The 15,945-nt window shown below is 41.1% G+C and overlaps 1 protein-coding gene across 5 annotated transcripts in view; it reads left to right on the top strand.

The window, feature by feature from the left end:
- The window catches only part of RASA3 (RAS p21 protein activator 3), a 233,265-nt gene that overhangs the window by 101,247 nt on the left and 116,073 nt on the right, over nucleotides 1-15,945 (top strand). For all 5 annotated transcript variants that reach the window (XM_068268219.1, XM_068268221.1, XM_068268223.1 and 2 more), the window contains one exon: nucleotides 5,657-5,760. In XM_068268219.1, coding sequence (XP_068124320.1) covers nucleotides 5,657-5,760 — 104 coding nt within the window. The remainder of the gene's footprint in view (nucleotides 1-5,656; nucleotides 5,761-15,945) is intronic.

Below are 15,945 nucleotides of genomic sequence, written 5' to 3'. Positions count from 1 at the left end.
TGCTACGGCGTTAGAGCGGCGTAAGCCGCGTTAGACTGTCTGCACATGCGCAGTCATGTTGGGCAGGAGCGGAGAGCGGCCAGGCACATGGCTAATTAATATTCACTGCACGTTGTGACGTGCAGTGTTTACTTCCTGGAGCGGCCGCTCTGTGCGGTGATTGGCCGGCGGGACCACGTGATGCCGCATGCGCACAAGAGTACGCATCACGGCATCACGGACACCAGAGTGAGCTGCACAACGCGGCTCACTCTGACGTCCACATAGAAGAGCACCAGGCGTCGCGTTAGGTGCACGTTATGCGACCTTAACGTGGCACCTAACGCAACGTCTTAGTGTGCAAGTAGCCTAAATGGACAATTGTGTGTAAAAAAAAAAAAAATCAAACAATTGTCATTTACAGAGATAATTCTCCCACCCAGCATGGGTATGTGTAAAAATACACCCCAAAACACATTATACTACTTCTCCTGAGTACGGCGGTACCACATGTGTGGCACTTTTTTACACCCTAAGTACGCTAAGGGGCCCAAAGTCCAATGAGTACCTGTAGGATTTCACAGGTCATTTTGCGACATTTGGTTTCAAGACTACTCCTCGCGGTTTAGGGCCCCTAAAATGCCAGGGCAGTATAGGAACCCCACAAATGACCCCATTCTAGAAAGAAGACACCCAAAGGTATTCCGTTAGGAATATGGTGAGTTCATAGAAGATTTTATTTTTTGTCACAAGTTAGCGGAAAATGACACTTTGTGAAAAAAAACAATTAAAATCAATTTCCGCTAACTTGTGACAAAAAAATAAAAACTTCTATGAACTCACCATACTCCTAACGGAATACCTTGGGGTGTCTTCTTTCTAAAATGGGGTCATTAGTGGGGTTCCTATACTGCCCTGGCATTTTAGGGGCCCTAAACCGTGAGGAGTAGTCTTGAAACAAAAATGACCTGTAAAATCCTAAAGGTACTCATTGGACTTTGGGCCCCTTAACGCAGTTGGGGTGCAAAAAAGTGCCACACGTGGCATCGCCGTACTCAGGAGAAGTAGTAGAATGTGTTTTAGGGTGTATTTTTACACATACCCATGCTGAGTGGGAGAAATCTCTCTGTAAATGGACAATTGTGTGTAAAAAAAAATCAAACAATTGTCATTTACAGAGTTATTTCTCCCACCCAGCATGGGTATGTGTAAAAATACACCCCAAAACACATTATACTACTTCTCCTGAGTACGGCAATACCACGTGTGGCACTTTTTTGCAGCCTAACTGCACTAAGGGGCCCAAAGTCCAATGAGCACCTTTAGGCTTTACAGGGGTGCTTACAATTTAGCACCCCCCAAAATGTCAGGACAGTAAACACCCCACAAATGACCCCATTTTGGAAAGTAGACCCTTCAAGGTATTTAGAGAGGGGCATGGTGAGTTCGTGGCAGATTTCATTTTTTTTTTTTTTTGTCGCAAGTTAGAAGAAATGGAAACTTTTTTTTTTTTTGTCATAAAGTGTCATTTTCCGCTTACTTGTGACAAAAAATAATATATTCTATGAACTCACTATGCCTCTCAGTGAATACTTTGGGATGTCTTCTTTCCAAAATAGGGTCATTTGGGGGGTATTTATACTATCCTGGAATTCTAGCCCCTCATGAAACATGACAGGGAGTCAGAAAAGTAAGAGATGCTGGAAAATGGGAAAATTCACTTTTTGCACCATAGTTTGTAAACGCTATAACTTTTACCCAAACCAATAAATATAGGCTGAATGTTTTTTTTTATCAAAAACATGTTTGTCCACATTTTTCGCGCTGCATGTATACAGAAATTTTACTTTTATTTGAAAAATGTCAGCACAGAAAGTTAAAAAAATAATTTTTTTGACAAAAGTCATGTCTTTTTTGATAAATAGAATAAAAAGTAAAAATCGCAGCAGCAATCAAATAGCACCAAAAGAAAGCTTTATTAGTGGCAAGAAAAGGAGCCAAATTTCATTTAGGTGGTAGGTTGTATGAGCGAGCAATAAACCATGAAAGCTGCAGTGGTCTGAATGGAGAAAAAGGCTCTGGTCCTTAAGGGGGTTAAAGCCCACGGTCCTCAAGTGGTTAAGTGTCCATTCCATGGAATGCTGAACAAAAAAGGGTTAGCATATACCAAAACATGAAAATCAAGGTACCCATCTATATTTGAGGCTCTGAGGGATTGTCGCTGATCCTTAAATGATCATCCTGGGTAAAATTGTGTCTTACAGTTATCCTCTTTCCTCCCCCTCAACATTAAAATCCCAATAGTCCTACACCTTTTTGAATTTTTCTTCAGTTTCATGGATTATCGATGTTAGGTGTTCCATTGATCTAATCCATTTAATTCTATTGATTACATCCTCAACTCTGGGGCTAAAGCTTCTTTTCTAGAATGCTGCTATGACCAATCTGGTTGCTGTAAGAATATGGTTTAACATACGCTGAGTGTGGGATTTCAGGCCTGGGAAAGGCTTCCTCATTATATACACCCAGGGGTCTAATGGGATATGTTTCCTTATGGTTTTATAAATTAAGGTCTGTATTGACTTCCATAGAGTTTGTATTTGCGGACAGAACCAAAAAATATGGTCGATAGTGCCTGGTACTCCATTGTCTCCAACATAAAGCCGGGGTATTCGTATATATTTTACTAAGCCTATCCGGTGTTAAATACCATTTAAATAATATTTTATAAATATTTTCCTTAGTCTGGGTGCATATTGAAGTTTTGCGTGCGTTTAACCATATATCTTCCCAATCAGAAAGTTCTTGGTTGGAGCCTAATGCTGTTTCCCAGTAAGGCTAGTTTCACACCAGGACGTTGCGTTTTAGGGGACGTTATGGTCGCATAACGTGCCCTTAACGCACCGCCTGGTGCTCTCTAAGGTGGACGTCAGAGTGAGCCGCGTTGTGCAGCTCACTCTGGCGTCCGTGATGCGCACTCTTGGATGCATGCGGCATCACGTTGGTCCTGCCCGGCCAATCGCCGCACAGAGCGGCCGCCCCAGGAAGTAAACACTGCACGTCACTGAGTGCAGTGAATATTAATTAGCCATGTGCTTGACCGCTCTCCGCTCCTCCCCAACATTACTGCGCATGTCCAAGCAGTCTAACGCGGCTCTGCCGCTTACAAAGTACTGCATGCAGTACGTTGTGTAATGGCGCAGCGTTACTGTGTAACGCAACGTGGGCACTGTGAACGGCCCATTGATTTTTCATTGCTGTGCGGTGGGGTGCGTTACAGGCTGCACTAACGTGCGCCTGTAACGTCCCACTGTGAAACCAGCCTAAATCATATATTTATGCTTATTAAAAGAGCAAGCCTCTGGGATGGCTAGAATTGAATATAATTTAGAGATCATTCCTGGTTCTCTGTCTGAGTCAAGTAGAATATTTTCACAATATGTTCTGGGAGATAGGGGAACCGGTCTGCGGTGTCCATTTTACCACGTGCCAGCTGCCACTCAAATTATGTGCATTGCACCAACATGCCCCATTCCTCTTTTGAACTTTTGATTTCAGGAAGTTTATCAATCGACCTGTTGGGAGCAATAGTTCCCTGGCAGATGCACTGAATTTGATCAAATTGTGTGTAAAAATGAAAACCTTTATGGCCAGCGTTCATAATTTTAAAATGGATAAACTGTATTTTGATGGCATAGTTCAATGTGAGAGCAAACTATAGGGAAACTTTAAAATGTGTGGTGCGCTGTTCCTTGCGTGAACAGTTCATATTTATTAAGTTGTTGGACTGGTTTGACTAGATTTTGGTCTATAAATACCCGTGTGTTCTTCTAGATGCCCTTCATGTTTTAGATAAAGAAATTTATGTCTTGTTTGTTGTTATACTACTTTGGAAAGGTTAAATGAAAATATGGAACAATACAACAGAACAGATAAGATAAATTGATATTCATGCTCACATATGAGGAGAGAATGTCCTATAATTATTTGATTTGTTGTTTTTGCCTTCCGGGCTGTTGGGAGAGTGGAATTGAGGCTTATAATAAGCTGTTTGTGTGTTATGTTCATCCTGCAGGATTTCATGGAGAAGTCCTAAATGGAGGACTTTTCGAAGGCATAGACAGCAAGTAGAGGGAGTGATGGGAGGTGAGGCATACTAAGTTAGTAGAATGAGGTGTGCCTTTTCTTACCATCTGCTCGCTCACACATACCACACTATATTTGAAGAAAGGCAAAAATTCTGTCCACTTATCTTCTGCAGTAAGTTAGAGATTACAGCTATTCTTTACTGTTGCATTCTGAGTTTGATGAACATATACCCTAGATAATGTTCTGTTCAATTCAAAAGGTAATCCTTGTGCATTCCCTCCTGTTGGATTGCCACAGGGCGGCCAGCAGTGTGTGGTGGGGAGAAGGGAGATATGTGCACAGTTAACCTTTTCTTTGGTCATGGCTATCGCACCTGATCTGCATATGTTTGTTCAGGGTCTATGGCTGAAAGTATTAGAGGCAGAGGATCAGTAGGACAGACAGGCAACTGGTATTGTTTACAAAGAGAATAAATATGGAAGCCTCCATGTAGCTCTCACCTCGGGTTCACTTTAAAGGAGAACTGTAGTGAGAGGTATATGGAGGCTGCCATATTGATTTCCTTTTAAGCTATACCAGTTGCCTGGCAGCCCTGCTGATCTATTTGGCTGCAGTAGTGTGAATCACACCAGAAACAAGCATGCAGCTAATCTTATCAAATCTTACAAAAATGTTAAACACCAGATCTGCTGCATGCTTGTTCAGGGTCTAGGGCTAAAAGTATTGGAGGCAGAGGATCTGCAGGATAGCCAGGTAACTGGTATTGCTTAAAAGGAAATCAATATGGTAGCCTCCATATACCTTTCACTACAGTTCTCCTTTAAGCTTGATAATTTGGCCTAGACTGTGGTGGGAGAGCAGTGTGCAGGCAAATCATACAGTCACCTGCTTCTATGGATAAGTGAGGAGGAATGGCACAGCGGATGATGGAGTGCCTATACAAACGCTGGATTCTCGTGTACATAGTTTTTATAAAATGAAATGGCAGGTCATTAGCATGCTCTGTTGCAGGTACTGCAATGCACTTAATTGTTTGTGCTTTAAATGTTAATTAGAAACCACTTATGATGACTTTCTGAAACAGTAGTGTGAGATGTCTGTCAGTTTTGAGGCCTGGCCTCAGTACTTCCTCTGGTCCCTCCAAATAAGCCTCTGGGAAGGTTCAGTCTCCATATCCTCCAGCCGCATTGCACAATAAAGTTCACATACTACTGTTCTTTTACTGTAAATGTGACTCAATATTTAGAATATAAATAGCACATTCTTATGCTAAACTCTTTCTTAGTATGCCAAATGTCAGATCTTTTTCCATCATTTTTTTTTTCTAAAATGTTGTTTGTTGTGAACACACATTGATTTCCTCAGAACATCTCATCTTATTCCATAAACACATTATCAGCTGTAACTGTTTGGGTTTTACATTAGTTATACATCTTTATGCCAGCAGTTCCTTTTACTTGTAATTATTCATTTGTAATCCTTGCAATAGATAACTTGCAAATATTTACATTTTAATTTCTTTGTATGGCATGTATATCAACACACATGAATATTTATTTAATCTGTTTTTGTTTTTTTCCTTCTGCAGCCCTTTTTATGGAGAAGACTTTTATTGTGAAATTCCAAGAAACTTCAGACACCTATCCTTCTATATATTTGACAGAGATGTTTTCCGAAGGGATTCCATCATGGGTAAGAGTCATGGTGAATGATTTCCCAAATCTATATGCTATATTTCAAAAGTGTTGAGTAGTCCTCCTGGTTTTTGATGAAAGACAAGCTGTTCAGTTTTTAGGCAGAGGTGTATTCAGCGCAGTTGACCCATGCTTACATTATTATATGATACCCTAAGTACCTGTTCTTGAGTTGTTGTGGTGTGACCACAAACTCCAGTTACCACCCACATCCCAAAACATACAGATACGTTCATTTGCTTCCCCCTGAATTGCCACTTGACTACAATGGACTATGGTATGGATTAGTTTGTGAGCTCCTCTGAGGGATGGTTAGTGACAAGACGGTACACTCTATAAAGTGCTCCAGGAAATGTTGGCACTATATAAATACTTAATAATAATCACATAACTACTTTGAAGTATCAGTATGAAACCATTTATTGGCTATTTGTATACCCTCCAGGACTAGCACTACTTGGACTCCAGGACTAAGGCTACTCTCCCAGTACTAGGGCTACTCTCACTATAGAGCACTTTCTCCATACACTGTAACTTATCCACTAACACAAGATCCTTAACTCTTGGATCCTCAACTCTTGGAATGGTATACACCATTCAACGTTTACGTCCACTGTGACGGCAGAGACGGTCAGGAGACCATTTAAGCGGCTCCTGACCCTGTGATCAATGTGAGTAATTAAGATGTGTCATTTAACTGAGACCATAAAAACAATAAACTCATTGTTTTAGCTTTAAAACACAAAATAAAACTATGGGATCCTAGGAAATTCCTATTTAGGAATATGATTATATTTACAAATATTTATCTCATCCGTTTATTTTCAGTTCAGGTCTGCTTTAAACCTTTGTAAATATACAGTTGGTAGACTTTGGCTTATTTTTTCATGTCCCTGTTTCTGCATATTCACATATGAGTACATTCCCGTGAGCAGTGTATTGAAAAGCAATTGTGGAAAGAGTCAGTGTTCCTTCATGGGATTTATGCTATACCTTTGAAAGATTTTCTGCTCCTGTTTTTGAGCCGATTTCGGGGGCTTCATTGAAGACTCTGATCCTAACTACCTGTTTTTTATAGCTATCACCACTGTGAGAAGTCGGCAGATTTGAGGCATGTGTATTAATTCTCCATTTATGTTCTTTTTAGAAACGGTTACACACACTCACTAGACTTTCCACACTCAAAATATGTTGGTTGCCAATGTGGCATGCATACAGGTGTTCCCTAGTGATTATGGCCTCTTTTTTTTACTAGGGAATACTTGTCTGACTGCTGTAGTGCATACAGTATCTCCTCCACTGAAACCTCTGCAGATTTCCTCCTGTTCTTCCTTTCTCCACACCTCTCCTTAGAGCACAACAGGCTGCTCAGAGAGCTAAACATCATATTTATTTGGATCACTGATACACTTTCACCAAAAAGGATCAAGGATGATTGTGAGTTAAAGGGGCACTACAGCGAAAAACTGTAAAATTAAAATTTGTGCAGACACATACAAATAAGAAGTACATTTTTTTCCAGAGTAAAATGAGCCATAAAATACTTTTCTCCTATGTTGCTGTCACTCACAGTAAGTAGTAGAAATCTGACAGCAGTGACAGGTTTTGGACTAGTCCATCTCTTCATAGGGGATTCTCAGCAAGGCTTTTATTCTTTATAAAGATATTCCCTAGAAAGGATTTAAACAATGATGCTGGCCAGCTTCCCTGCTCGCTACACAGTTTTTTTAACAGCTGGACAGAGCAACTACCATTCACCAAGTGCTTTTGAAAATAAATCCCTGAGAATCTCCTATGAAGAGATGGACTAGTCCAAAACCTGTCGCTTCAGTCAGATTTCTACTACCTACTGTAAGTGACAGCAACATAAGAGAAAAGTAATTTATGGCTCATATGACTATGGAAAAAATGTACTTCTTATTTTTATATGTTTGCACATATTATAAGTTACAATTTTTCACCATAGTGCCCCTTTAAGGTAATCCTGCATGTGTATGTAGCTTTTCTACTTTCACAACAGCAAAATGGGGTTTCGTTCTTCATTTCTTCTTTAAACCAACAAATGAGGCGGAAAATATAGTCCGTATCCAGAGGATAGTGGGGGGTTCCTTACCTAGTGAACAACTCTTACTTTGCAGCACAAAGCCATAACTTGGCCCTACCTACCCCCTGCTGGTGTTTTTGAGAAGTTAAAGGGAACTGTGCACCTTTTCTGGTGAAGTCTGGAGAGTGCACCGGCCGCAATGCAGACTGGGAGTTCTAGTCCATGGATGTGAGAACATTTCTGTACTCGCTTCCAAAAACTGCATTTCCTGGCATGCACTGCGGTGCCCACTTGAGACTTCACCAGGAACTAAAAAATTTGGCAGCTGCAGTCAGTTTGTGGAGAAGATTGCGGAACCCATATGAACAGAAGGCAAAAGGAGCAGCACCCCATCAGTAAGTAATGCGGCTCACACAAACTCCCCCCACCTTCATGGGAAACTCTATCACGAACCTCTCTTACGGGGAGAATTGTTTAATGCTGGGCATACACGGTGTGTTTCTTTCTTATCAATCAAGCCGCTGATGGGCTCGATTGATAATATCCGACAGGTCCGATCACAAATGGATCGATTCCCCGCTCGATTCCCGCCCGCGGACAATGGCAGGGAATCGAGCGGAAGATAAGCGGCGCCGGCGGCGACAAGCGGTAATAGATTCGGGCGCACAAGCGGACGCGGCGGGAGTCGATCCGGCGACTAATCGAGCCACCGGATAGCACCGTGTATGCCCACCATAAGGCAGGGGACACACTTGTTTTCGTGCGCATTTTCTGCACAGAAATACTGATTTAAACTGAGAACTCATGTTAATGGGCTAGTTCACGCTTAATGCGTTTTTTCACGCGCAGAAAAATTATTACATCCTGTGGGATAATACTGCACATTTGTAAGTTTTCTTTATTAATTTTATTAGCTGGTGTCAAAAAAATGGTATTATAAATTATTTAACCCCCGCCATGCCCTCCCTAGTGTAACTCTTATCACCCTGCCGTGTCTGCAGTAAGGAACCATTTTCTACTGCCCTTTGATTTTACCTGTTTTAAAAAGACACTAGGTAAAGTGTGGAAATGATTAAATGTGTTTTTACACACTGGTGGGTGGAGATAAGGAGATGAGACTCTGCTGAGATACAGTGCTGGTCACAAAGATTTAATGGCTTTTACCATTAGTGATAGAAAGTGGGTGGGGACAAGTAATCTGTCCTCACAGGGAAAGACTGGATGGTGTCCCCTTCCTAGCTTCCCACAGGTGATGGGATTGGGGAGGAGTTTGGACAGAGAAAGCGCTTTGGGTCCTATGGTAGAAAACGCACCAGAAATGTTACCTACAACCTGTTTACAAGTTTCTTTATAGTCTCTTTTTAACAGGCAGACACTTCAGTGAAAATATATTTGGGCGGTCAAGTTGTTCAATCCTGTGTATTAATGAACCTGCACTGCCAATTGTTTTATGTTGTTCTTCTCTGACAATTTCCTATTTCATTGCTTGTTTTGTGGATTAAGGGTATTTACGGCCTTCAGGATCTCAGACTGAAAGCTCTGGTCTGTATAATGGCATTTACATGGGAAATGCAATCTGCTTTAATCCTGGTTGATCTTCTCTTTAAGGAGCTTTTGGATAAATGTAATTTACAGAACAGCACATCCTTTTTGATGTAATTTACAATGCTGGACCATTTCAGAGACATAAATAAGAGTAATGAATATTCTTAATTTTGTTGGTCTTATTTAGAAAATTCGTGCCACAGTGAAATCACGCACTTCCTTAATTAAATATCATTTAACTGATACTGATCTGTGGTCAATATGGTAGGTGGTCACGTGCAGTAACCAATAGCTACCAGTCAGAATTCACGTATAATACACCTAAAGCTGCCCATATATATTTGCTGGACTTGGATGTCTGCATCTGGATCCGATAACCATCTCGTGTTATGGTACAGGCTGGATACGGCCCACAGGCTGTGGTTTGCCCAGCCCTGATCTAGCCTGTGTACAGGAGTGCCCCCACCCCATCCCCGCTTAAAGATCAGATCACCACCAATCAATCCCAAGCCCATCATTCTCATCAACCATTTGCAGTAAGCCGCTCCATTATGGATGTCATCCCTCCTCAATAGCAACAGAAACACCTAGGATAGTGACTCTGCCCTCAACTGTCACCCAAGGGGATTGAGTCCTGAGCCCTGCAGTTGGCAGTACATGCACATGTGTATGAGGCTTCAGGAAACCTGTCTTGGGTCTATTGCTTTCCCTGCTTCTTCCTCTCCTTTTCATAGACATAAACTCCTTCACTATGAGATCAGAATGCTCATAGGGAAAAGGGATCATGTCTGCATATCCAAAAACCCTCTCAAGTAGCCATTCGTTGGTCAAATGTCTCTCTAATTTCTCTAGTGATATATTGATCATCAGCCCACTGGATGAATATATTTTGGACTTTTTTTTTTTATCATCAAAAGCCTGATCAAAAGTTAAAGTTTTGTCAAGTGGCTTGGGGGCACAATGTGGAGCATTGAGGGTTTGGGGACCACATAGCTTCGTACTTTATCAAGCAGTACAAAATTATGGGGAGCAGGAGTTCAATCAATTCCTGGTCAGATGTTTGCTAAAATCTGATTGAATGGTACAGAGTAGTCTATTACTATTATTCTTTCTCAGTCTATTTCTAAATGGGAAGTAGTTACTTGCCAGATTCTGCCGCCATCAACCAGTGAGTGTTTGGCTAATTTAAACTGATACATTTGTGTGGCAAATCATAGCTAAGGGAGCAATGTTGCCCTGTGAATCTTTTATTAAGTGAAAAATATATTGCTGCTATAGATTGTGCCACCTGCTAGTCCAAGCTTCCAATGTTTACATCAGCTGACACATCTGTGATCTATTGTGTAGCAGTCTGGTCACTACAGAAAAAAGCAGTAAATCCCCTTGGGTTTTATGCATGATGGGTCAGCTGGTAGCGTAGCACCACACATGCTAAATGAGTCAGCTGACCAAAGTCTAAAGAAAGATTAATAGCCACTTGAGGGAAAAACATGAGTGATCTAGAGACTGTTTTCATTCTAAAGGCAACAACAATAGACAATGAATTACGCTGTTTGCTTTTAAGGGTTTTTCCATGTTCATCTTTATCAGACTGCACGTATTTTTTTTTAACTATTCTTGCTTTATATAAGTTTATTTTGTACTGTTTGGTAACTTCTTTGTATACACCTAGATGAATGACCTAAACCTGTTCCTGTGACATTTTAGACAGGACCTGATGATGGCACAATGAATCGCCTACCTAAAGACCTATCCACATTTCTGCATTTAACACACATTTTCACTTAATTAACTGTGCCTAAAGCACGTAAACCATAGTTGCAAAGCACGTAACAAATAAGTAAAAAGTTGGCAAGTGCACATACACTTGTATTCTAAAAGTATGGATGGATTTTGACTAAGGATGAGCTCATGAATGCGAAACACAGCTTCAAGTATTTCATAACAGAAAAAGAGGCTTTACATGGGGTGATGTGTGTGTATGATGGGTGGGGGGTTATAAGATGTACGATTGGTTGTTAACTCGGCTGTGTCGCCACCTCTGGTCATGCCATATTCTTATTACTCCAGTACTTCCTTCTCCCGGTTGTGAAGAAGGAAGTATTGGAGTGATGGAATGTGGTGTGGCAGCCCGCATGTATAAAACCTCTGTTTCTGTTCCAGAACATTGATAGCAGAGTTTTTCATTCATGAGCGTATCCCTAATTCTAACATTTTTCAGGCTTTCAAAACTCCGCTCTTCATAATTCTCTTAAAATACTTATCTCTAACCCATGGTAACAACACCACCACCTCCTATAGCTACTCTAATCACTGTTACGTTTCCTCACCTCTTTGATTGTTAGATCATTCAGACAGGGTCCTCTTCTTCCCTTTCACGCTACCTACCATATCTGAATTATGTCTCCTTACTCAATCTAGAGTTTGCTCTCTCTAAAAAGAGAGAGAAATAAGAAAACTTTTTTTGTATGTTCCACATTTGGTATGCCAATAACAAAAACTAACCACCACTGTAAGGGGTTTTCATTCTCCATTTATTTTGCATTGTTTTTCAAGTGACCCTTTCATTTTCAACAAACAATTCTGTATATTCAGATTTGTAGAAGAGTTTTTTTTGTTTATCTTGGCGTCACTTGCCATATCTATGCATTCTCACCTTGCTTAGATAGAGAAAGGTTATTCTTGCTGAAGGAGAAAGTAAAATCATGTTCTTATTTCAGCCTCCATCCTTGTCTCCACCTGAGGTGTCAAATGCCATTTTAATAGCCAACCAAAATAAAAGACTTTAACCTTTATTTAAGACAGAGCTTTTTTTAGTTCGGTCTGCTGTATTACGGGAGGCGGAAGTGAGGAGAGCCCAGACTGTGCAGTGGAATGCATAAGTTAGTTCAGGTTTCACTTGGTAATCCCTCTACTCCTACATACACAGTAAAGGCAGACAGGCTGGTTATTTATTACAAGAGCTCCTGCTTCTCTGACACATGACTTCTGATTATGATCTATGCAAGCATGTATAAAAATAGACACCGCAATTAAAAATCTTTTGCTGTGCTTTCATCTAGGAATTTTTGGTGATCAACCAGCACCTTTGTGTATTTGCAACTGGTTTCCTTGCTTTATAGGGGACCTTAGTGATATGTGACATGATGAGATAGATGTGTATGTATTTTATGGCTTTCAAAGCAAACAAGTATGTTGTGTTCATTTTCTGCCTGAAAGAGTTAAAATTCAGCTATGCAACTGACAGTTTTTCTTCAGTTGGGACTCAGTTGGACGATAGCATCCTTCACTGATCATGAAAAAAGCCATAAAATACTCTGGCAAATAATGTAGTGCAGGAGATAGTTTAAACCTAATGGGAAGCTAAAGAAAACAAAAACAAACAGCTAGGGAGGGGGAAGGCTCTGGTTCCTATAGAGCCTTCCCACTTCTCTCACAGTCCCCTTGTTTTAGCGCCAGCTCCCCCGTTCTGGGAGAGACTTCAGAAGTCTTTGGGAGCCCAAGTGGTCCCAAAGATGGGGGACTCCATACTGCGAATGTGTGAGCGCGCCGAGAGAGGGTGCTCACGCATGGAGTGGCCTGTCTTTGGAAGCATGAGTGCTTCCAAAGACTTCTTAAGTCTCCTTCGGCGGCAGACAGCAGTACTTGACCAATTGGTCAAACACTACTACCCGGGGAGCCATCGCTGGAATGCAGGGTCTGTGAGAGGAGAGGGAAGGCTCATTAAGACACAGAGCCTTTTCTCTCCTTGGGTAAGTATCTGGTTGATTTTTTTTTTTCTTAGCATCCTATTAACTCAAAAAAGAAGTCAATAGTTCATATATTTTACCGCTGTGAGACGCTGGGCAGACTTTGTTATAGAGATGCTTTATTTTTTACTGTTTATCACTGGTGTAATACTTTCTTGTGTAAAATAACTTGCATAAATCCCTGTTTCACAGCATAATGCAGTTCTGTGAATCAGCCCCTACTTCTGTTTTGAAATGGGTGCTGTGACTGTGGATCTTGATAGAATCCTAATTTCTGATAAAGTCACTGAGCTGGGATGCAAGCTGGATATCTGCTGAGACAACCTCTTTGCCCTTTGTCATCAGTTGTGATGTGACACCCTGTTCTTTCCCATGCGCCGTGTCACAGTTCAGGTCTCCTGGAGACGGCTGCGCTGAATGCTGCCCTTCTCCCTGCTAGTGTATACTCTCCCCAGCGTTTTATAATCGCTGTGAGAAGGCACTTTATTTTCATTGGAATGTTTTCCACAATTTGGTTTGCTCAGTGAAGCACAAAATGAATGATTTGGATTCTGTATTCGAACCCAGTTGCTCGGTTGCCTTTTAAATTAGGTCTTCTCAACATCCTGCTTCGGTGTTGGTAATTCCAGCGCTTCAAAAATTGTGAGAACAATTCTTGTCTCAGTAAAGTGTACCTATTTTGATTTTCTGCCTGGCAGAAACACAGTTCTATTACTATTAAAATATTTTTAAATAATACGCAGAGCAGTGGTGAGGTGTGCGGCAGACACCGAAATAAGTCCCAAAGCAGCTTATTAGTCTTGGGCATGTTGTTGCATTGCTGTCTGGATTTCAGCAATGTGTATCAGTGTGAGATACGCAGGGATGTCAGACAGTGCATAGATAACACTGTCTGATGGAAGCAATAAAGCAGAGTTTCCACATGATGCAACTTGCTGTTCTCCTGCATGCAAATTTGGATCCGAAATGGCAGTGTATTAAAATCTGCATTCTTCCGCACATGGCATTCGAATCCTAATTGCCACACATTGCCACAGCAGGGGATTCCGATTCAAAATTGCATCAGCGCGGGTGCCATGTCCATTTTGTAGACAGACACTGCACACGACTTGTATCGTGGTGCTGATGTATTTGCCTGACAATGCCCTGCTGCATGCATTTTGAGTGCAGAGCTACCCCATTCAGTACAGTTATATGGGGTCAGCGCCGCAACAGCAAGCAATGCAGGTGAAAATTCGTTTGTATAAAACACACACCTGCGTTGCAGAGCAGTGCGACAATGTGGTCAGGACCTAAGCTGTGGCTGCTCATTGATTTCTAAATTCCACTGATGCTACGATGCAAGACAAATGCAACTCTGGAGGCATTTCAAAAGCAGGTTAAAACTGTGACATAAGGTTTCCTTCAAAATGTAAACCTTGCACTTAAAATGCTTCATTAATACACCTCAAATGTAAAAAACAAAAACACAAAACCAAAAGGCTTGTGAGTCAATAATGTGTGATTTTGGACGCAAGTCTCCATCTCCCAATGTCATCTGAGCCTGCTGTCCACTGTCATAATCTTGGTGGAAGGTATGATTAGTCAGTGCTAAGCTGTGTCTGTACTTCATACACTATTAATAAAATTAAAATACTGCGCCACAGTTCAAATACACCTAATTGCACCAATATATGGGATCGCTGCAGAAAGTCCAGTTCAGGAAAATTTACATGTATAATCACTGCTGCGCTCCGCAGATATGTGCCTTCAAACCTGCAATGAAAACTTCACATAGGGTGATACCGTTCTATACCATTAAACAAGTCTCTAAATTTGCATGCAAGCTCCACCAGGGTGACACTTCACATCCGTGTATAGTGCTCTCATTCAGTGCTCATTCCGTGAAAATCCCCAACTGGTATATGCCAAAACGCTCACCAGATGCAGCCCACCTCAGATTGCAGTCTGCAGACTGCAATCTGAGGTGGGCTGCATCTGGTGAGCGTTTTGGCATATACCAGTTGGGGATTTTCACGGAATGAGCACTGAATGAGAGCACTATACACGGATGTGAAGTGTCACCCTGGTGGAGCTTGCATGCAAATTTAGAGACTTGTTTAATGGTATAGAACGGTATCACCCTATGTGAAGTTTTCATTGTACTTCATACACATCAAATATACTCCAGCAAAAGCAACACTGTGGTTTGGAACCTAGATCCAGAGATTGGTTGGCTGCTATGTGAGAACATTTCTCATGCGCAACATACTAATATTTCCACCTCCACAGAAACATCTTGAAGAATAGAAAACACAATCAGATGCTACAACTCAGTCTATTTTTATATGTAAAACAAATGTCTTTTTTTCTTTTTCGATTTGGATAATATTAAAGTGAGCTTCCTCTTTCACTTGTGCTTTTCCTAAAGACATTGGAGTTTCGCTTTGTAAAATACAATATGTAGCGTAAGTACAGGAACACCTCTCTTGGCTGTGTGCCTTTTGAACAGACATGAGTAACATTGCCAATCAAACAGCTTAAAGAACTACTACAGTGAAAAAAGTAAGCAGTTAAAATCTGACAGGGCAGGTTTTGGGCTTCTATCTCCTCACGGGGGATGCTCAGGGATTTCTTTGGTTTCAAAAGTATTTCCTGAACAGCAATTGCAAAGTCGAACTGCCTTATAGCAATAAAACAACCTTCTAGCCTATTGCATTGTTAGGGGGCGTGGTTATAGATAATGGCAGTTAGTGCTGTAGGTTGTGTTTTTTTTATTTTTGCCAGTAGTAAAGATGATTACATGACAATCAACAAATTACATGACGAATAGCAATCATTTTCTGATCTATCTTCTTTTTTTTAA

Source organism: Hyperolius riggenbachi, chromosome 2, assembly GCF_040937935.1.
Source record: "Hyperolius riggenbachi isolate aHypRig1 chromosome 2, aHypRig1.pri, whole genome shotgun sequence".
In the NCBI taxonomy this organism is placed as follows: Eukaryota; Metazoa; Chordata; class Amphibia; order Anura; family Hyperoliidae; genus Hyperolius; species Hyperolius riggenbachi.
This window is presented reverse-complemented; position numbering and strand designations above follow the sequence as displayed.